Source organism: Diadema antillarum, unplaced genomic scaffold (assembly GCF_040938485.1).
Source record: "Diadema antillarum isolate AM-2024a unplaced genomic scaffold, OU_Dant_1.0 scf00000000, whole genome shotgun sequence".
NCBI lineage: Eukaryota > Metazoa > Echinodermata > Echinoidea > Diadematoida > Diadematidae > Diadema > Diadema antillarum.
Genome location: NW_027270889.1, coordinates 25590 through 49028, shown reverse-complemented (window position 1 = coordinate 49028; position 23439 = coordinate 25590). Strand labels below are relative to the sequence as shown.

At 37.8% G+C, this 23439-nt stretch overlaps 1 protein-coding gene across 1 annotated transcript in view; it reads left to right on the top strand.

Annotated features, from left to right (window-relative positions):
- LOC139724970 (uncharacterized) overlaps positions 1-8060 on the top strand; it is a 54066-nt gene extending 46006 nt beyond the window's left edge. Inside the window, exons 45-50 of the mRNA XM_071639401.1 lie at positions 4558-4671; positions 5031-5147; positions 5431-5556; positions 6225-6344; positions 7174-7287; positions 7900-8060. Of these exons, the coding sequence (XP_071495502.1) occupies positions 4558-4671; positions 5031-5147; positions 5431-5556; positions 6225-6344; positions 7174-7287; positions 7900-8060 (752 nt within the window). The remainder of the gene's footprint in view (positions 1-4557; positions 4672-5030; positions 5148-5430; positions 5557-6224; positions 6345-7173; positions 7288-7899) is intronic.
- The last annotated feature ends 15379 nt before the right edge of the window (positions 8061-23439 follow it).

Sequence of the window (23439 nt, the reverse complement as noted above, 5' to 3'; positions counted from 1 at the left end):
CATCAAACACTGTTGGTACTTAATCCTTTGTTGCACTGTTTGCCAATTCAAAATACTGATAAGGTTGCTTTGTGGGGTGGAATAATCTGCATGTAATATTAATCGTGCATACCTATTTTGTAACTTTTGCAATTTTGCGATGTTTGCTTTAGAGGTATTTCCCCATACGCTGTTACAATAATCTATATGCGGCAGTATCAACGAGTAATATAACTTTCTTAAAAGTCTCTTGGATAAATAATGCTGAACTCGTCGAATACAAACAATCGTATTTGATACCTTTTTAACGATATCATGTATGTGTGAAGACCATAGTAGATGCTTGTCAATCGTAACACCAAGGTACTTGATTTTATCTACTGATTCTAACAGATTGCTACTGTATTTGATGGAAATGTCATCATTTTGAGTTTTTCTCCTATAACCAAAAAGTATCGTTTTTGTTTTGGTTGCATTTAAGCACATACCATTGCATTGTAACCATTGAACTACATTATTGAAATCTTTTTGCAGATTATTTTCACATGATTGTTGATCCTTTGCCTGATTAAACAATGCCGTGTCATCTGCATACAGAGAGATATTTGTCTCCGGATGGAGATTTAGATTACAAATATCATTGACATACAAACAAAATATCAGCGGTCCCAAAATGGAACCTTGTGGTACACCAGATCTCACTGTGAGATAGTTACTCATGGTACCTTGTATGCTAGTACAATGTTGCCTATTTAAGAAGTATGACTTAAACCACGCCAATTCAACTCCATTAATGCCGTAACATAACATTTTTTGAAAAATCAAATGATGAGGTATAAGATCAAAGGCCCTTTTCAAATCTAGGAAAACGGCACCTGTGACTCTGCCTTTGTCCATATTGTCAAGAATTTTCTCTACTATATGGGTTAAACATGTGACAGTTGAATGACCAGGTCTAAATCCTGATTGAAATTCGCTTAACATTGATTGTTCGTTCAGGTATGTATATAATTGCGTATGCACAGCTTTCTCAAGAATTTTGGACAATATTGGCAGCACGGAGATGGGTCTATAATTACCTAGTTGCATTCGATTTCCTCCTTTGTGAATAGGAGTTATTTTTGCTATCTTAAACTCGCTCGGAAAACAGCCATGTTCTAATGAACAATTAAACAGCTTTGTTGAAGCACCAGCTATGTAAGGAGCAGCTATTCTGAGCAACCTTGGAGGTATGTCATCAACTCCAACTGCTTTAGACGTATCAAGATGAGATAGTTCCTTTAATACAAATTCTTCCTTGAGTTCAACAAACTTAAATACATTTTCAGTCTGATGTAGCGTCTTTAATGCATTTGCATTAAGATTTCGGGTGTCCGTATTACCTAAAATTTCACTTTGTACATTATTAAAAACTTTATTAAAAAGTTCAGCGACTTTTTCTTTCTCTTCTATAATTTCATTATTCAAAACAATCTTGATTTCAGAACTACAATCTTTTTTAGGCAACAATTGTTTCAATACTCTCCATGATGATTTCATATCACAATTCTTATTACATAAATTTTTATAATAATTTCGTTTCAGTTTCTTGTTCAGAACATTTGCTGCATTTCTCATATTTCTATACTTTTCCCAATAATACAAACTTTTATACTTATCATATTTGCGCTTAAAATAATCACGATCACGTGCTATACTCAAATACTCATTCGTTATCCATGGTGACCCTTTAGACTTTCTTTTTATAGTGATGTAGGGAGCATGACGATCACAGACCTCTTTTACTCTACATTTGAAGACATGCCACATCTGTTCTACGTTTTCATTTCTCACAAACTGATCATCCCACTGTATGATATCGAGGTCTTGCTTAAATGCATCTTCATCAAAATGCCTATACGAACGAAATGTTATCAGTGGACATCTTGATACTGGCGGTTTTTCTTTTAAGACAAGGTAAACCAATGAGTGGTCACTAATTCCCATTGACTGTGTGCCATTTTCCAATGATTTTAGATTATTTGTAACAAGAATCAAATCAATGAGAGTTTTACTGTTTGGCGTTATCCTTGTAGGGTTTTTGATCAATTGAGTAAATTGCATGTTATCACAAAAATCAAAGATTTGCCGCGATAGATTATTCTTTGTCAACATATTGCAGTTAAAATCACCAAGTATCAAAATGTCCTTTGATAAATCACTAACTTTTTCTAAATTTATTTCAAAACGATTAAAAAATGTATTTCCACTGTTTGGCTGGCGATATACAATACCAAGTAACTTTGAATTGTGATTTTGTAGTCTTATTTCAAGCCACATCATTTCCAGCTCACTGTCTTCGAGATCACTTCTTCTTACATATGAAATATTAGCTTTTATAAAACAACCAACTCCTCCACCTTTTTCGTCTCTATCCCTCCTTTCAAAACAATATCCATCTATGTGTAATAAAGAGTTGGATATACTTTCACAGAGCCACGTTTCTGAGATTGAAAGTATTTCATATGGGTTATTCTCCAAAAATAATTTCAAATCATCAACCTTATTTCTCAAACTTCTTATATTAATATGCGAAATTTTTAATCCCTTACTTTTTGGAAATTCAGATGAAATTCTTGAGGAGTCATCATCACATGACATTTGTGACAAATCAGCCAGGTGGGGCTGCTGATATTTAGTATTCATATCAGCGTTCCAGAATGGCATTTGTTGAAAAAGACACCTGGGACATTCCCACTTAAAGAACTGATAAGATGTATCATTATACTGCTTAGGAGAGACACATCCACATTTAATGTGTATCCATTGAGTGCAATTTGTACAGAGTAAGGCCTTATGATTGCATTTAACAGGTTTTTGACAAACGTTACAAAAAGATGATTCAACCATAAATAAAAACAAAAACGATTCTACATTCAAAAACAAACACTAACATCTACTTGAAATGATCTGTAGGGTAGATAGATATATACAGTAAAATAAATGTAATACATACAACAGTTTACTAACCACTATAAGGTCGTATACAAATGCGAACAGAGGGAACTTGGACAAAATAAGTGTATTGAATAATCACAACATTATGAGCTTAACTGGCATATATTCGTATACAAAATTGCGCAGATATTCCAATCAATATATTACTTTCTTTTTTATGGGCTGTGGAGTATTGTAGAATTTGCTGTTGAAGCAGAAATTCTTGAGTTCAGTTTAAGTACCTGTCTAGTTTGGTGAGGTCGTCTTCCCTTGATACAATCACACGTCCCATGTCATTACGTAGCTTGACACAAATGCGTCCATCCTGGGTCCATATTCTGCTGATTATTTTCTTGTATTTGCTCCTGATCTTCCAGAACAGATCTTTTCGCTTTTTAGTGAGACTCTCATTGATGTACACTATGTTGTTTGCATTCTTGAGCTTGAACCTCGCACTATAAACACTTTCGCGTTTGCGGTAGTTGGCAAATTTCACAATCAGGTTCCGGGTAGGTGTCCGTGAAGCGTTTTTCGTTGACGAGCCTCTGGTGGAGACGCCACTGGCTTGGTTGTGCGTGCTCGGCTTGCCCAGTCGATGAGTACGGTCAATGTCCTCCTCGCAGATATCGACTCCGAGGTCACTTCTGCAAAATTGGATGATTTTGGTGTCGGTATTCTCATCGGGGGTCTCGGGTATGCCACTGAAGATGAGACATGTCCGTCTAGAGTATTGCTCAGCCTCGTCATTGGCGTCTTGCAAGTCATGGATCTGCTTCCTCATTGACGTTATTTCATCATTCTGTTCGTCAATGTCAAATTTAACCGAGTCGGTTACCTCTTGGCAAATGGACTCCTTCATATTGTGGAGCAACTTTTCTTGTATGGTACGAACAAGTTCGTTCACGAAGACATCATCTTTGAGGAGGTTTTCGATGACTTGTCTTATAGCGGAGTTCAGACCCGTCTCGGGTGGTATCTGTGCTGAGTCATTCGTCGAAGTACTCAGTACGCGCCGGTTTCGAGTCACGTGATCAGCGTACGTGTCGAGAGGCGCCGAATTTAAACACACAGGTGGGTTCTTCGGCTTGGTCCGGTGCACAACTAGCGAGAGCTGGTTGTTCCTGCCCGGGCTCTCTGGGGGAGCCAATGGGCTGTTGCTGGTTGGTAGCTGCCGTCCCGCGTTTACCTTTTTGTGTTTTCCCGGTCATTTCTCTTGTTGAATTCCACCAACAGCTTCGGTTATTCTTTGCAGTTAATATTCTCAAGATGCTAGATTTCACAGACACATGACAGGTTCCACCTACGTTACACAAAATATCCGCAATTTTGAGTAATTTCAGTCCATTTTGCTCCAAGTTGCGCAGAGCTCCTAATCACGTCCGCTCGTACCGACGTCCATAGGTTTTAGACATGTTTCTGTTTTGACTCGGTTTAGGGTAGTGTAAGAAAGTGAAAATTATTCTGGCCAACGCTGAAAAGGAATACCTGTAATTCCATTTTACGCTTAAAAAGAAACTAGTCTCTCATCCCCTCCCCTTCCACTATTTTCCCTACCATGTGTGTCTTTGTTTAACATACTTCTTTTTTATCCTTCCTGTATAGATGTTGACGAGTGTGCAAGTGGTCCTTGTCTGAATGGCTATTCCTGCACTGATGAGATTAACGGATACTCGTGCGACTGCGATACCGCCCTCATGGGACCGGACTGCAGAGGAAGTACGTTTCCATGGCAACTGTTCATCATATAGGCTACATCTCTCCACTAATGTTTTTGATAAAAGAAAGTCTTCCTTGTCCATTAAGGAAGTGACATATTATGCTCATAATTTTTGTCGATATGGTAAGGTATTATATTCGATGTAGGTTGTTTTACTACACACCTAAGACGCTAAGCCATTTTACTGTGTAGACCTAACTGCTTATTTACGTGATTCCTACACGATTGTAAAAAGTACCTATGCTTACTTATAATTACTTTCGACTGTTAACTTGTTAATTATCGACATGAATGCTATGAATGAAAGAAAATAAAGTAAAGACCGTAATTGAAACCTCTCCTTAAAATTATCCTTCAGCCAATTTGGCGTGTAGGAGCTTACCCTGTGCCAACGGAGGAGTATGCATGGAACCGGCTCGGGGGAGTTACCAGTGCATTTGCCCCTCAGGATGGACGGGCGACGACTGCAGAACGGGTGAGAATCGTTAATGATTGTTTATTGATCATCACAATATTACTTCTGCCGTAAATTCAAAGCAAACATACAAATAAACAAACAAACAAACAAAGCAGTAACCTGTTGTTGTAATACTAGCTACTCTTTCTACCTCATTGTCTTGACGACAACTCCTACCACCGGTATTACGACTACTACTTCTGCCACTGTAATGATTTCTATTACTTCTCCATGTCTGTCGCATTTTATTTAATTGTATTCTATTCTATTCTATTCTCTCTTTTTGTGGCTTTTTCTGCAGCCGACGACACTGCCCTGCGTTGTTCGTCTGGTATTCAGTGTGAGAACGGTGGTACCTGTATCAAGCAAAATGGCGTCTCGCAATGTGTTTGTCTCAAGGGATTCACCGGAGCCCTGTGTTCGACACGTAAGTTTTAGTCTTTATTATTTTTTTGTTGAAACGTTAATTCAACGACGGGGCTTTCTCTTGGCCACCTGCTCTAAGTAATGTTAAAAAAAACCCAAACAAACAAACAAACAAGTCAGCTGCAAGCGGCAAGTTTCCATATAAGTTTACAGAATGGGATATTTTACCAATATTAATACTTGACTGTGTATACGCGTAGCGTGTATGGTGATTAATGGTTGCAGAACAAACTACCAAACATTCAGACTTTCAGAGAGAGATAATCATAGTATCCAGAAGTTCAGTCATTATGCCCGTGAGAAGAACATTTAGAAGACCAGAGTATCCCTCCAATCTAAGAAAGTTTTACTTACGTTTGTTCAAAAGACATGTAACTCAATCGACTTGCTGCGTATTTTTGTTAATGATTATGCTGGCTTCCATCTTCCCACCTTTGTCATAGGAGATTTACGTTGCAGCTTGTTATGTGGTACTTTTACTGATAGGCTATCGATTATTATAACGTGCTGTGAAATTTGTTGTTCCAACTTTTTACGTGATTTTATCAAAGCTCCACGCTTTAAACTGTCATCATCTTCAGGTATCTTAGTCAGATGAAGAGAGAATCCAACTTTCGTTATGATTCGGAATTATTATTATTGTTGTTGTTGTGTTTTCCTTTTTGACAGGGGAAGATCCATGCGTTGCACACAAATGCCAGAATAATGCGTCATGTACAGCCATCTCCGAGATAGCCTACGAGTGCAACTGCGATGCAAGTCGCTACACTGGCTTGTACTGCGAACAAGGTATAAGACACGAAAACTCTGTAAAACATGACACCATAACTCAGACACCTAACACTAAGATGGACGATTAAAACAACCCGGAAATTTTACACTTGACCCTAAGACAGGGACACGAGTGTGTGACTGTATGTGAAGATATTTTGACAGCTCTTCGGCGTTGATAATGTTTTTTTTTTGTGTGTGTGTGTCATGGAAATTGTAAGAGCAATAGCACGAAGGACGAGAAACTTGTCTTCTTCGTGCGTAAGTCGTTCCCTTTTGATGCGGGACTTGATGAGCTGGTGGAGCTTAGTTTAACAGAGCTCTCATCTTTCACATGAGTCGACCAAACTTCCAGTGTACAAGATAATTTCACACTGTCGGTTCCAATGATGTAGTGACCGACGTGATTTCGCAAAATGCCGATTTCGCAAAATGCCGAACAATTCTAAACATGTTCCAGAACCAGCATCATGAACCAGCACTGCAGGCTGTCCGGCGAAAGCTCGGTAGTCTATTGGTTACCCACGCCTGTCTAGTAATCAGGAAATCGTTGGTTCGAGACCCACCCAAATTGTGTGCCCGTGATTTTTATCATGGCCACTATTAGAACACTACATAATCGGTGCATATTTACGTTGATGTGGGGCAATTTGCAAAACAGCAAACCATTCTAGTGTAAATAATCACATTGATTCTGCTTTCAAAGTGTTATATAACTGGAAGCAATGAATAGATTGTGGGGAAAACACAAAACAAAACCGAAATTACAGAGTTTAAAGACGTATTATATCACCGGAGTGTTTCAACGTCACAATCTAACTTATCAAAATCCCTGTCTCACCCATAGAAATTGACCACTGCGCGTCCAACCCCTGTCAGAATGGCGGTCTGTGTGTGAACTACGGCGCCTCTTATGGATGCACCTGCACGACGGATACGATAGGCACAAACTGCGAAACACGTAAGTCGTCGTGGTAGCAGCGAAAAAATCACTATAGCATAGAGCGATTGAAGTCATGGTTTGTTCAAGTGGCAATATTCAAAGAAATTTGTAGAGCAGTCATACAACTATTACTACCCCTATCGTTACAACCACTAATGATAAAAATATACTACACGGTGTATTGAGAGTGATTATTGTATGATGATAATACTGATGACACTGAAAAATGAAGAAGAATAATGTTGATAATGACAATGTCAGAAGTGACAATGTGACATAAGAGAGATTAAAAGCATTTTTTTTTTTGGAAAAAGGAACAAATTATGATTCGGAGCCCAATAAAGACGATTATGTTGTTTCTTAATGAGACACTACAGGAAATGAAATATATATTCACCACCAAAAAATATATGAATATATGTGTGTATACATATTATGATGTATATATATATATATATATATGTGTATATATATATATATATATATATATATATTACATCATATATTTTTATATTATATTATTTATTATGTATTTAATATTCTATAAATATATGTATTCATCATAGCATTGGTTGATTATGGTTAAGAGGGTTTAGGAATTGACAAAGCTTTTCACTGATTTTCATACAGTTGTTGTGCGGCCGACGGCTGCTCCGCAGCTCGGAACAATAGAAGAAAACTGGGTCATTATCTTCGCCATTCTCGGAGTTCTGGCTTTCATCCTCCTCGTCATTCTCCTGCTCGCCTGCTGCTACTTTTGTCGGCGGGAAGACGACGAGTACAAGTCATAACATCAGCATTATATATAAAATAATGTCCTGTATACCGTGTCTTTCGTTGTGGGGTTCAACACATTGGTTTTCAATGCAATGTTTGTGTTTCCCAATGGAGAATCTATGCATTTGTATTCAAATCCAGTCAAAAAAAAACACCCAAACAACAAACAAACTCTCCACTCGCACTTTTGACTTTGGTCGCCATGACATCATTCACGTTCTGTATTAAGGAAGACTGACGTTTGGTTTAGAGGAGGGGAAAGTGTGCGATATCTCCGTAGACATTGATATAGTGAACGAAAATTAGAGGTATGTAAGGAATATACAGGGTATATCAAATAATTCTCGTGGTTCGTAGATTGATTCCGACAAAGTCATTTTTAAGTAATATTTCATGTAAAAAGAAAGAGTATGTTTATAAATCAAGGTATCAGAGAATTTTCATATTTACATTGCTTTTGATTAACATGATACCTGTCGATTGTTTCAATGACATTTGTTTTATTCTACGTATAACATGTTTTCATTTGTAAAGTGCACTATATTTCATATTGCCTTCGCAAGACGTAATGATGTTATGATAACGTTTACGCTTGCAATTAGGATGTATTCTGTCAAAAGAAAACAAAAGGAAAATAACATAAAGGAAATTCACAAAAGGGTACAAGACAGTGTGGCTAAAAGACTGAAACGAAATCATTTTCTAGTTGGAAATCATTGTAATCATCTTGATCCCCTGTGTATATAATACATTTCATTCTGAAATATTTTAGCGATACAAATTAAACCTACTTGTTTGCTGCATAGCAGAGAAGAGTAGTTTAGAAGACACTATCTCTCTTGCAAATCATGTCCATGAACATCTCGAAACTGACTTTCAAGCTCGAGATTAGGGTCAGGTCGGCATTGATTAGGTAGCCACATAGCATTTTCGACGCTTCATCGCGCAAAACTGGAACGATAATGGGGAAAAAGGAACAATGGTAAGAGGTAATCGCATTCAGCAACGACGTGATGAACAGCAGTGCCTTTCTGACACTCACCTCAAGTGTTGAAGTGGATGTGACATAATACACTAGTTTGGTGCACATTCAAATCTAGACTGTAACTTAAGTCCTTATTGGAGTCTGTCACGACATGATTAAAGGACCCGTGCAATGCAAATACATGTTGACTTGTGTCGATTCATAAAACAATGATCTTCACTTATTCGGCCAAAAGTATATCTAAATACGTATCGTCTTCTCATAGTCATTCTTTTTTTTCCCACTATTTTTCTTCATTAACATGGAAACTTGCGAGTTATGCTCAGTTAAGGGAAGGTGCATTCCAATGTCTTTCGTTATTCATAATATTTTAGTAATAATTGCAAGATGATGACAGTTGTTTGATGATGGAAGTTATTTTTGTTTGTTTGCTTGCTTACTCTTTGAGGAGCATCTCCAAGTAATCTGAAGAAAAAAGTATAGACTTTACTATAAAATATATGGCACATATTTAGATACCCTTTTGGCCACATGAGTGATGGTAAGGGTGTAATAGCTGTTTTTACACGAGTCAACATGCCTTTACATTGCGTAGGTTCTTTAAGTAGAGCACTTTTTATAACTAAACTGCACAACGCAATTTAATGTCAGTATGCTGTATCTACCATTGTCATCCATGAGCTTCCATTTTAAGTGTGAATATATAAATACATGCATTGATACACACGTGCATTCATGCATACATTCGTGTTTATTGTTACACATGTGGAATGAATTTCCGTGATTCATTGGCGACGGTTTTAGGTTGAGAAGTTACGCAATATCTATTGTTGTGATCTGTTATTCGTCATTATCTATTCATGGCATAGTGTCATGATTTCCTTTAGTATACAACGAGTCGGCGATCAGGTGTTTTTTTCTACATTGTCTTTCGAAGGTTGACATGGTATTTTTACTTGAATTCACAAACAGTTCATTGTCCACAAACGAAACTTGACATGAGATTTTAAGAACAAAAATTTATTAATTTATGTAAACGAGGAAGAATACTGATTGTAACAGAGTTTTGTCGCGCATGAAAAGAAAAAATACTACCTTTTCTTGCATGGGAAAAAAACAACCTACAGACATTGACAAAATAGATTCCCTTTATGGACGTAGACAGTCAAGGGCCGATAAACACATGCTATAGTGTTTACATGTATGTTGTATAATGTTGTGATAGATGACAGCTGTGAGATACGAAACATCGGGATATGATAACGGTTTTACGATGACTAATAAATCATCGTTAAGCAGTTTTTATGTAAGACAATAGAGTATAAGTTGAGTACCAAAATGCACAGACGTTTGACAAGGCGATCATGCAACGACGCAGGTGGAGGTAACGTAAGTGACAGTATTTCCAAACGCTGAATATTATAGAAAAGGATAGTTTTCATGCAGAAACATGACGCATATTCGTGAAACCTTTTCAAGGTTTGTTTTTTTTTTCGAATTCATTCCGACGGTGAAATGTAACACATGCGAGCGATTATAAAGCACATCGATACACCGGTGCTGGTTAGCTGTTAGTATGCCCTGCTTCACTTCAGGTACAATTGAGAACAGCGAGTTAGAATAGTACTTTTAATAATCGCTGTTTGAGTTCAGCAGTTTGACCAATTTTGCATTAACAAGCCTGATGGTTTTATTACATTATCACCTTGGTGATTCAGAAGAAGTTGCTAGTTAATCTTGAATATACCTCCATTTACTTGCTCATAGCGATCACTGTATATGTTTATGTTGTTGTTGTTTTTTACGAATAAAGAACAATTGGCAAACAAAAAATTGCAGAAAGGACACTTGCATATGGCAAACAACATTGATAGTGAAGCTTGAGTATTCAAGAATTTCCACCGGAATGATTTAAAGAAAATGTTGTGCGAGCCGTAACTTGGTTCCAATGCTTCATTTGGGAATTTGATCGCTATTAGCATAAGTTTGGTTTTTGTTCATAATCTGTAACTCATTTTAAGACTGCATTTCTTTTGAGTGTCACATTTTGATATTCTGATTTGTAACTGCTTTTTATTGGTGTCATTTTCAAACAATCAACGATATTGTGTCATTATCTTTTGTACTTCGCAATAATTAAGAAAACACTCTTTGAGAGAATAAAATATATATTAACATATCATGTAAAGGTCTGGAGCGCTTTGATTGTTTATTATGACAAATTCTGTCAAGTTGAATTTATCTATTCTGTTATTCATTGTGCAATACATCACATCAAAACGTTTATTTTCTGCAACTCTAAATGCGTATACATCTGCCGCAAACAGAATGAATAAGCACATATTCATAGTATCTGCACACATATCTACCTAATCTCCCTTCTGTATATATGTATGCATGTATATCTCACTGACTTATGATACAAATATTTATATACATACATATACATACATGTGTGTATATGTATATATGTATATATATTATACTAGTGCGCTTTGCAGTAAAACTCTTAATGCTTGTCAGAATCCGGAAAAAAAAGGAGAAAAAAACCCCACCACAACAATAACAAATCAAAAACCTAACAATGTCTTGGTATCCATTTCACGTACATATACACATGCACTGATGATACATGCACTTGATGTTAAATCATGTACAGCCCTGTGCAGCTACAAACTAGTTGTAATAAGTGCATGTGCCTTTAGTTACCCAGCATTCGTTAATTTCTCATTCTCACATGTATGAATTAGATATGCTTATTTCTTAACATAATTAATGTCAAAAGCACATCATATGCATACATTACACGTATATGCATGAAAAGAGTACGTGTCATTGCATTTATACGTAAATTATTACCATAGTTTATTGCATTATTAGTTGCGAACAGACATGTTGGCCTTGACAACGGTTTAAAATCAAATCACTTTTCTAAATTAGGATTTCCGATTTAAGCAGTCACGTCGGCCCTCCAATTCTAAAATATTACTGTACATGGATATTCAACTAATAGACGCTGAGTTAAGAGAAGCATTGCTACAGCAAGTCACTTTTTCCTACAAGAAGAGCTGATGGATCTCGTGAACAATACAATACACTATAATATTGTACATTACAATCACATGCATATAGCGCTCCGCGTTGGAGTGCGCATGCGCCCTGAGTCAGAGACACTCTTTATAATACGGCTCGAGGCGTGCTACCAGATCGGAAGTCGGGGACTCTATTGCGTAAATGCGAGGGTTGGGTATCGTCTGCGCATGATGACAACCCTGTCTCTCACAGCATCATGAGCACGCAGATGATTCGGTTGATTTCTTGAAATCTAAAGGTTAAAGAGATGTCATGAGGTGGGATGGATATTAATCAGCAGACTTGTAGCAAATCACCAGTACTACGATAGGCACCCCTTGCACGAGTTTCCATTTGCTCCAGCTGAGATGCAAACATTTTCAACCTTAGGTGATAATTGAAGTTGCGATTGTTCCATGTCGGATCTTGCGCTGGACCTGAACTGAGCAAACAGGTACTCTACTATCTCCTTTAACTGAGCTACGTTCAAGCCTACTGCTTTGTAGACATTTGCCAGCTGACCGCGTTGTGTTTTTTCCAAGGTAAGCACCTATTAAACCTGCCATTTCTTTCATTCATGATCTGAAATTTCTAAAGAATAATGATGACGATTCAAGTCGCTTTAGAACCAGACATACGAATGACCCTTGGTTTCTTTGAACAACAAAATCATCTGAAGAGACGGGTTTCTTTTTCTTGCTCTTGTAACTATCATCAGTCAAGAATGGTACATGAAACACAAACACTGATTTTGTTAAAAATTGTATCAGCAAAAAGTGTGAAAAAGTGTTTCCCAATTCTTGCACACTTGAAAAAAAAAAGTTGTTGAAAGGCTTATAAAAACTTAAAACGATTTTGGTAGAAAATCTAACGCTAAAAGAATGTGCATATGTCACAGTTTATAGTTAAGGGTGTTTGAGGATACGATGTTTTTTTTTGAAGTGATACTAATGCATTTCTTTTTCACTTGCTTGTTACATTCACCGTCCCCCATTTTCCTAGTAACTGACTTACTTCTGAAATTGCAGTGCATTTTCCCTAAATCAAAATGAGCAGGATAGCGAAAATTGCCCACGTCGATATATTTTACGTCGATATTGTTGATGGTGAGGTCGTAATTTGCATGGGCTATTTTCACTGCACTAATTAAGGTCATGTCCTGAATGAGGAAGGAATGTGTTGTTCACTTGTAAGGATTGTTATTATTTGCATACGGAAAAAGATCAGAAACACACACACACACACACACACACACACACACACAAACAAACAAACAAACAGAAAGAAAAAAAGTAGTGTGGTCGTTCCCCCTTACCCTTAGAGACCAGTTTCAGTGTATTCATAGGACACTGCTTATGCAAGGTAGTTTTTCCCGAGCTATTCTTTCATCCAATGAAAAGACGGATTACTTGTTGCCTGAGGCTCCTAGTCGACCCATTAACAAATAACACAGCGTGAAGAACTGACTTCTTCTTTACCGTAACTCAATATACCCTACGGGTATATATCATTCTTTCATAATTGGAACGCATGCCTCTCTCTCTCTCTCCCTCTCTGTCTCTTTCTCTCCCTTCTGTATTCTCTTTCTCTGTCCCTATATCTTTGTCTGTCCCTTGTCTTGTTGTCTGTGTCTGTCTGTCTGTTTGTCGGTCTGTCTGTTCTGTTCTGTACCTCTTCCATTTCTTCCCTCTTGATCTTCTTTTATCCCTCCTTCATCTTTTCCTTTTCATTCATTTTCCATCTATATAGATTTGAATTCATTCTAAATTCAGTTTCTAGAAAAGAAATGATCACAAAAAGGTCATGTTTTTTTTAATCGAGTTTTCAAGTGCCTGAAGAGTACACCTGCCTGTATTTTTTCTTGTTCTTCGTCTTATACTGGTGCTACATAATTCGTTCATAAGCTAGGAATATATTTCCAAACGGGACGGGTTAAACTTTTAGTATGTTGTACTGGTATAATATCTGACGAGAAAAAAAAAAAACACTCTCCCAACACCTTTAATTACGCCTTGTTGGAATTCTTCAAAAACCGTAAACTGTCAAGCCTAAATTGTTTGTAAATGGAGTTTTGTGTGGTGATGTGCGAAGTGAAATTATGTCTGATTCGGGCATCCTTGTGACACGCGGTGTCACCGTGGACTGGACTGCGGCTGGAGCCTATTTATTGATTTCCTCTCTCTATTGTGACGTTGGGTAGAGTTTCATTGTGCGCATACTCACTGAGAATAGTGTACCTCTAGCTTGTGTCTTTCTCAATATTTTTAATCTTTTTTTTTTCTTCTGGAGCATCGGTCAATCTCTACCAAACAGAAGCCTTTTTCCTTGAGATGTTGGTACTTGTGTTCAATCATAATGATCGCAGTTACTATGGATACTGTGGCAACGAAGAAGCGAATGCTTACAACTGGTTGGCTGTTAATTGGTTGCTGCCATAGTAACTGCAAGTTTAAGCCTATACAATGGTTGCAGACTTATATAGACCAGTCACACTATGTAAATTCAATTCAAGTCAATTACCATTTATTTCCATGTAATCAAACAGAAGGATGAAACATTTTATAAAGCATAAATTACACAAATCATACTGTTTATCAAGTTGTATAAGAAATACATGATTCAGCGTTGATCATAAAGTACGTAATAAAAAAATATTTACAATCGAGTGAAATACTTTAGAACAACAGGTTGGTAAATAGATAAGAATAACTGTGGAGAAGAGTGGTCCACAGAAAAGCAAGGTTTGTAAAACGTGAATATGAATGCAGACGATAGAAATTGACAACTTGAAAATGAAAGTGGTTTATCGCTGCAGGGAAGCGCACCTTTTTTTAGACATTGTTAGAAGTAATGTTTCTATCACTGTCTACGGATGACAACAGACCTATAGCAGATTTAAAAAAAAAACAAGGAGAAATGTGGATTGATTAAGAGCAGAAACATTAGTAGAACACATCGGTGAAAGTTTGAGGAAAATCGGACAATCAGTGGAAAAGTTGTGTTTTTTTTTTTAAGTTTTGGCGTTGGAACCCCTGCACGAGGAGATCACTTATAGAGGTTATGACGTATGTGAGGACAACAATATAAAGAAACTTCGACATTAATGAAAGAGCACTTGACTAACCGCTTTCAGAAAGCAGGGGGAATAATTGCTACCCTTAACATATGTCAGTTCAAGTTGATGGAATGTGTAATTTTCATGAAAAATTATTTTTTGTGGAATTCTCTTTGTATTTTCTATATATTGTTGTCCACACATGACGTTATAACTTCTCGTAGTCTCCTCATCCAGCGGTTCCGACACCAAAACTTTAGAAATTCATAACTTTTGCATCGATTGATTTTGATCAAATTTCACTGATGTGTTCTGCTAATATTACTTCTTTCACTCAATTCACATTGCTCTTTGGGTTTGGTTTCCTTTAACAACTGAGTACAAATTGCAATCGCATACTAGTAGATAGTTTACGTTGAGATATAGATAGTCAAACACACAAATGATAGAATTAATGCAAAATAAAATGTGTCACAGGCGATTCTCAGGTCAATTATATATAATCGCCATAGGAAGAGACTCTATAAGTCAAGACTTACCATTCTGAGAATGAGAGAAATTCTACAGTGGAGATGATCCGATGAAGTGTGCAGTGGCAGAGAGGTCGCTCCTGGTAGGCGGACTCTTTTCCATTTGGAAAGTGGGTGTTATGACGTCACATTTTCGTAATAACGGATGGAAATTGTTGCTATCATACTTCTTCATCGATTCTTGTTCAGCCTTTTCAAGATTCAGGGGGCATTGCAAGAATAATGCCAATGTGCAAAATCTCTTATAAATCATGCACACTTCTGAAAAGATCATTGCGAGCAATAACAACACCTCCTCAATCTCTTTTTAAAAAGCTCCAGCTGCTTACTATCTTTGACGTATTATGTAAACACAAAATTGATATATGTATACACTCACAATTTATTACCCCCTTTTTCGGAAAATATGTTCAAGTATACGAGAGATACACATTTATACCACACTATAGACAAACTGAGAACTTTTCATTGACCTCTTTTCAGGTAGATTACACCACATAAACCTGTTAAATACCAAGGAGTACATGTTTTGAATTCTGTGCCTGGTGAAATGAAGTTATTTCCATCGCTTTCCTATTTTGAGCGTAAATATCATATATATTTGATGAACAGTTAGTATCCGGTGAAATGTAACCAATTAGTTTTTCATTGTCTGCAGTATCCTTCATTTTCCCGCCATGGTTTGTCTCATTTTTGGTTCTTTGACTTTTTCTTTTTACTCTCTCTCTCTCTCTTTCTTTCTCTCTCTCTCTCTCAGTGTAGTATATATAGCTTTCTCTTCTTTTTGTATTTATTGTAAATCCGATGTAATGCTATGTTCTCTCCTTTGTTCTTTGTAGTCTAATAAGAATTTGGAAATAATAATCTTTGGAAGTAATAATCTTCAAGTATGAAGGACGCAGGACTACCAGAAGAAGAAGAAAAAGAAGAAGAAGAAGAAATGAAATGAAAATGAAAAAAATTCAAGTTGCAATCGATCAATATCAATTGCAAAATCTTGCAATTGATAGATCAAATTCAATTTGAAATTAATCGCAACTTTCCGTACGAAGGAGCAAGCTTGCAATCAATTGCAAGACTTGCAATTAATTTCGGGGACTTGTGATTAATTTCAGGGACTTGTCAATGATTGCAACTTTTTTGCAACCCCCCCCCCCCCCCCCCCCACACACACACACACCCCGCCATTGTCCAGTATTGCTGAATCACGTTGTAAATATCTCAGACAACTGATGTGAGTTGATTGCATCTGCACATGATTATTTCATTCTCATAATCCAGCTTTTACTGGCCGGGCCGCCTTGCAATGTAAAGGCGGAAGACGTTGTCCATTAGCTGTTGGCAACGCTTATACGATGCTTTACTGACCGGTGGTAAATCTTCCCTGGATGTCCGAGATGTGAATAAAGGATTTGTGTGTTTGTTTTGACGTGCGTGCAAAGGGTGGCGTCTCTTTAGCACTCAGAAACTACTTTCGAACACCCTATGTGGACTAATTTATAATTTGGTAGCGCGCTTGTTCTTCGACAATCAAACTAGAGACCTTGAATGTCCACAAGGTGACTGTGGGTATTTCGAACCGATGCGCATGTTCCTTTGTGCACCTCAATCATTAACGACCAATCTAAATCAAATCTGGTGGAACTGAAAGAGTTAATGTACATGTTGTAATCTCGATCGTGCGTATAGGTTTTACGCACACTTTTACCTTTCGCGCTGTTCATCTGATGAGGTTATTTGTACAGCTCATTGTCCATCCTATTACAATACACGCTTTCAATCTTAAGAATAGGCTTCGTTTCCTTTCGGTTTGATGGGAAACATCATGTCCTTGTTGTAAGCAGTGATCGTAGAAATATGGAATTACATTAAATGTACCTCAGAGACACGTTCGCTCACGCGCATGCAGTGACAGCAAGGTCTTGTGGAAATTACAATTTCCCATCACAGGGCCGGCGCCTCCCCCCCCCCCCCACTTTTTTTTTTGTGCAGAAGATATAAGGGTCTGACCTTTGGCCCCCCCCCCCCCCCGTGTTTTACTTTTTTCGTGCTATTTCTCAGGCGATGTTGATAAAGAATTGCCAGCGATAACTGTGAAGACTTTCCTTCTTTCTTTTTTTTCTTTTGCTTGTCAGCCGATTTCGGTAGGCAAAGGAAAGCAAAATGTACCCCCTTCCATTCTGCAAATGAATCAACGTCCCTGTTCCCATATAAAGTTGGCCCCCTCACCTTCAAAAAAACGTAGCGCCGTCCCTGCCTCATAGTGATGATGATATCTTAAGTTAATATCTCGACGTACACCAATAAGCAAAAGAGCTTGAAAGGTTGCTCTCACGGACTGGATTGTGAAAGATACACATGATTGTAGTTACATAATGCTTAGTGCGCCAAATTAATACCCCAAGGTTATACTCTATACGGGGACGCCTTATTGATATCTCTTTAATAATACATTAAAAACATGAATTAAACACATCAAATCTAACTACAGATTCAAAGCATATACGAGCGAAATGGTATAGCTCTTGAGATACTGTAAAATACGTTGAACATTGTGACTGTTACCCTGCAAAACAGAAAAAAAAATACAATAAAGAGAAATCACCATTTTTCCTGCCTTACTGTACCGTAGGCAAAAACCTTTGCGAGATGCTGAGAAAAATTGATATAAAGTTTATATTCGTTCGAATCTATTTAATAAAATACAAAACAACCAGGGAAAATGCATTAGTAAATCGATAAGAAAATAAATTCACATCTACTTTACATATTCTTGAAATTAATATAGTCTAAGATTACTGCGTAAACGTGTACAAAAGCAAAACCTATAAGAAAAAAAGGGGGAGACAGAAACATAAAGAAAGACATGAACTTTGACCAAGGGAAGGGAAGAGAGATGAGAAAGAGAAAGAAAGAGGTATAGACAGTTATCCATTGTTTCTCGTGTTGGATGAGAGATTACCGTGTGTTTACCCAGTAGCCTTTGACGTAAGTAATGGACTCTGTAAGCGTATTTGACAGTGGTGGAAGGAGGATTCACTATGGCGGGCCGAAATCGACTACGTTTTTTCTTGCATATATAGAGTCAATCAATGTTTCGGCCCCGTTTTTTGGACGAGTGTAGACGGTGTGTAATTCAGCAAAATGAAATCAATTACAGCTGTCAGGGGTAAACTGAAGGCTTCATATTCCAACAAGATATTACCGCCTCATTATTTGTCCTTCGTTTGATCGATGACGAAGTCAATTTAGGAGTTTCGTCTTTCAGTCTGTCACAGCGTGACCTGCATTTATCGAGGTATTGAATGCTTGAATATGCATGAAATTTTACTATTGACGCTTCAATAACCCAAGATGAAGCTGTGGTTACATAAAGGCACACAACGGTTAGATACAATAACAACAACAGGAGCAAGAGTCAGCTTTAGGGACCCCCCCCCCCCCCATCAGTGTACTTAATTTGCGCGTAATTAGAATATGTTACACAAAGTTAGCAGAGTATGCATTGTTTCTTTATTATTGAGCATATTAATTCGTAAATATATTTTCTATCATACTCCGACTTCTTACAACTCGTTTTACGAAATATTTGTCAAATGTATTATTGTGTATGAGGATTTACCTTTCGGCGGAGGGAAAAGTGTACTTGAATTGAATTGAATTGATTTGATTTGAATTGAACTGAATTGAATTGAATTGAATTGAATTGCATTGCATTGAATTGAATTGAATTGAATTGAATTGAATTGAATTGAATTGAATTGAACTGAATTGAATTGAAACAAGATATTGACTTTCCATCCCAATGTTCTCTGGTTTGCAAAATGGGCAATTGGATATGAAACAGTGATCGTTCTACTGAAATAAAAAAGAAAAGATGTTTCATGATGTGCAATTTAATGAATTTTCTACAATATTTCCATGGAGCCGTTAATCGTTGGGAACACACGCGCACACATGACAACTGAAAATTTACTCACAGAAACAGCCCAGCCGATATGGGAGGTGTTTATTAAAGCTGTCCTAATTTCAACTGTTGCTAGCTGAACGCAGGTGTTTCATGGGTAAGGTCATGATTATTTCGGATGACTTAGTTTGAGTGAACAAAAGTGGAGGATTATATTTAATGGTTGATATGCGTTTAATCGATCATGCCATTAACAAAGCGCAATATCTTTGGGACACTGCTAGGGTTGGAACTTATATCACGTGCTCATGATAAACCCAGCAACGGTTAATGCTGGACTCCAAAGGAGTAGAAATAACAGTACGTTAAAAGCTTTGAGAAATGAGGGTATTTTCACCAAGACATACTGGTTGATTAAAATTGCCAAATAATCGGCTGTGTGATGTGATGATCATTACCTCTTCTTGCTCTGAAAAGACACCACGTAAGTAACCTTCGACACAATTTTGCAAATAATAATCACCTACAATTTCGCTACAAGCCAATGCCTTCCTTTTACTTCCAGTTTTTGTTATACGGTTTACCAGTGTAGATGTTGACGCAGTTGTGTTCTTGAACAGGAATACATCTTTATTTGTCCTTCTGGTTCCTCTATCCTGAGAAGCATTCAAATAGTCGCACTAGAATGCAGATGCTGAGGACAGGAACAATAGGACTGGAGCTACTTCAGAGGTCAAACAGAAGCACAAAGCGAGAGAGGGAGAGGGGGGTGGTCGAGAGTCAAAAGGACAAAATAATTGAGAATACATGTGATTTGCGTGCATGTGGGTCAGAAAGAGAGAGGAAAAGAAAACGAACGACAATGTAAACATGTTGTTTTTAAGAACAAGGGTTCCAATGAGAAAGAAAGAGAGGACACGCGTAAAAGAGCACCGTGTGAGAAGAACGAGTTATGATGACAATGATGTTATATGTATCAACTGGAAACTTTCGTTCTATAGTCGATTCCACTGCGGAAGAAATTCACACTTACTTGTGGCCGTTTCTATCAATTAACCACAAACGCCGGGGCTTTCGAACGCAAATGCACCAAGATTCACCAGTGAATAACAACGGGTTAACACATCACCAACAAGGATGTTTTAAAAGTTCAGTGTGGAATGATGTAGCAGAGACAAAACACACACAGAACACATGTGTGTATTGTGTGTGTGCATGTGTTTTGCGTTACTTAAATATTGTCAATCACTAGCAGTTCTGTGCATTTGTTAATGATACATTTTTTTTCCTACTAAAGAATACATAATTTTGTTTTGTACATACATAGGTTTCTAATCTAAGCTAATGTGAATGTTACATTCTGTTTTGTTAGGTGTTTACGCATGGATGGCAGTTACAGATAATTTCTTGAATGCTTTGGCATAACCGTCGACAAGACATGAGGTCCCGTCAGGTGATCACATAGGTCCGCATTACTGTTTGTGTTTTTTTTTCTCAGTGCGCTTCGCAAAGAATCTGCTTGACATCCACATTCGACATCATCAAAATTCGTTCACCTGTCACTTCGCCCTTAACGATTTTGGACATCGACATCATCGATTAGCGAGCGATGGCGTCATCCCCCGAGCCCGAGATGACCCTGGAGCCGGAGACATCGGTATTTCTGCTACCGGAAGGGGAACCCGAGAGCTCCACAGCTCTTTCATCCGCCGAACCGTCGGGCGAACCGGTGGGCGCTCCCGAGATCGACGTGTCGGTGGCGCTACTCGTGGCACCGCCTTTTGGACTTATTGGCCTCCTCCTCGTAGGTAAGGCATCCATACGTTATCTAAACACCCTAAAGTCTCACTATTTATGTTCCTTTTCCATCTCTGCCTTTTCTATTTTTTTATTTTTTTATTTTTGGTTGGTTTGGGGTTTATTTTTCTTTTTTTTTCCTTTGTTTTTGGGGGGAGGGGTAATTCATTATATTTCCTTTGATTTTCTTTCAGAGCTGTTTTGATAATCTAAACTATACAAGCTTTGCTTTGATTTTTTTTTCGCCACGTTTTGTCCCCTTTTTAGAGGATATGGTAAGTGTTGTACAACACGCTTAGTAGGAATTACTGTCGACACGAACTTTGCTTTGCTATTTGATGCGAGTATGAGTATTTCATTTGCATCCTTCACTTAACTGATCGCCACGAAGATAACACAGCAAACAACATCAACAAGATCTGAAATACAATCGCATGTCGGTAATGTGAATCACACATCCGCTAGCCTATGTAGTCATGGGAGACTTTATCACCCCGTCATCAATTCCTTAGAACCATAAAGTTTCACTGATTATTTTATACTAGAGGAAGCTTGCCTCCTTAAATTGTCCGTTGGGTCGGATGCCCCCCCCCCCACCACACACACACACACGCACGCAATACCACGCATGCACACTAAGAAAAGTTCCCTGAAAATATGTCTGAGCAAGAGCTACCACCATTAAGAAAGTGGTGAAAATTGTGGCATATTTTGATGAACAAATTTTCTGCACAATATATTGCAGAGATAACACACTCGAACATTCAACACTTCGTTCAAGACTGTTCATTCGGACATAGTGCATTATTACATCGCCATTATGTAGATTACATGTGTGCGACCGCTGCTAATCGACGTCCGTGACAGCTTCGAAATCTAGCCTCAGCTATAGGATACTTCAGTCGTAGGGACGTCAAATTACTATTATTACATCATTGATTACAACGAAAAGTGATGTCAGCACTTTCAACCAGTTGCTCGTGGTTGGTACGTCCTTGTGTCGATTAAAGTTTCTCATTATCTGTAGATTAATTATAATTCGCCACGTGGAAGAGTCTATAGAGACACGCGTGGCCTAAATACATCATAATGGTGCAAGAGGCCAATTCTAGCGACATTTATTACCTGCCTCTTTTATATCAGTCTTGATATACACGATCTTCCGCCATATTACAGGGACTTACATAATTTTAAAGGCAAAAGGTTTAAGTAATTAACCGCTCTTGAAGTCGCTTTCGTAACGGTTTTATTCCTGAACTCTCAGTAAAACTGCTAATCAGGCTAGCAACATACCCTCAGTAGAACAATATAGATGAGGACTTGCATAAGAAAAGTGATGTTATGTATTTACATCAGAGCGGTTGCTGTCGCTCTGGCTACTGTATCATCACAGCGCCTGCCGAAATCTTTGTGACTCTGAACTTTTTATTTTCTTTTAATCAAAGTTAAATTAATTATTGGTTTGGCGGAGAGTGCCAAGTCATGCCAGCTGCATTAGTTCATGATTTAGGTGTCTTCTTAGACAACAAACTTCATATGAATCAACATGTCAACAATATCTGCAGTAGTGCCTCCCTTGCCCTGAGAAAAATAGGAAAGATCCGAACCCTTGGGCCCGAATTCACGAAGGTGGTACAAATGAAACCATGGTTTAATTAAACCATGGACAAAAACCATGGAGCGCCAGGTGTCGCATGGAATATTTCGTTACGAAATCAGTCATTTCGTCGATGAAATGATTATTTTGTAACGAAATGACAACATTTTTTAATTAAATGAACATTTCGTCCACGACATGATAATTTCGTTAACGAAACGGTCATTTTGTCAACGAAATGACCAATTTCGTAGCGAAATATTCCGTGCGACAATTGGCGCTCCATGGTTTTTGTCCATGGTTTAAACCATGGTTTCATTTGTACCACCTTCGTGAATTCGGGCCTTGAAGTTGACAAGCAAACAACAGAGGTCCTAGTAGGCCTACATGCGTTTGTAACTTCTGTCCTTGACTTTTCCAACAGCTTACTTATTGGCCTTCCTGACAAGG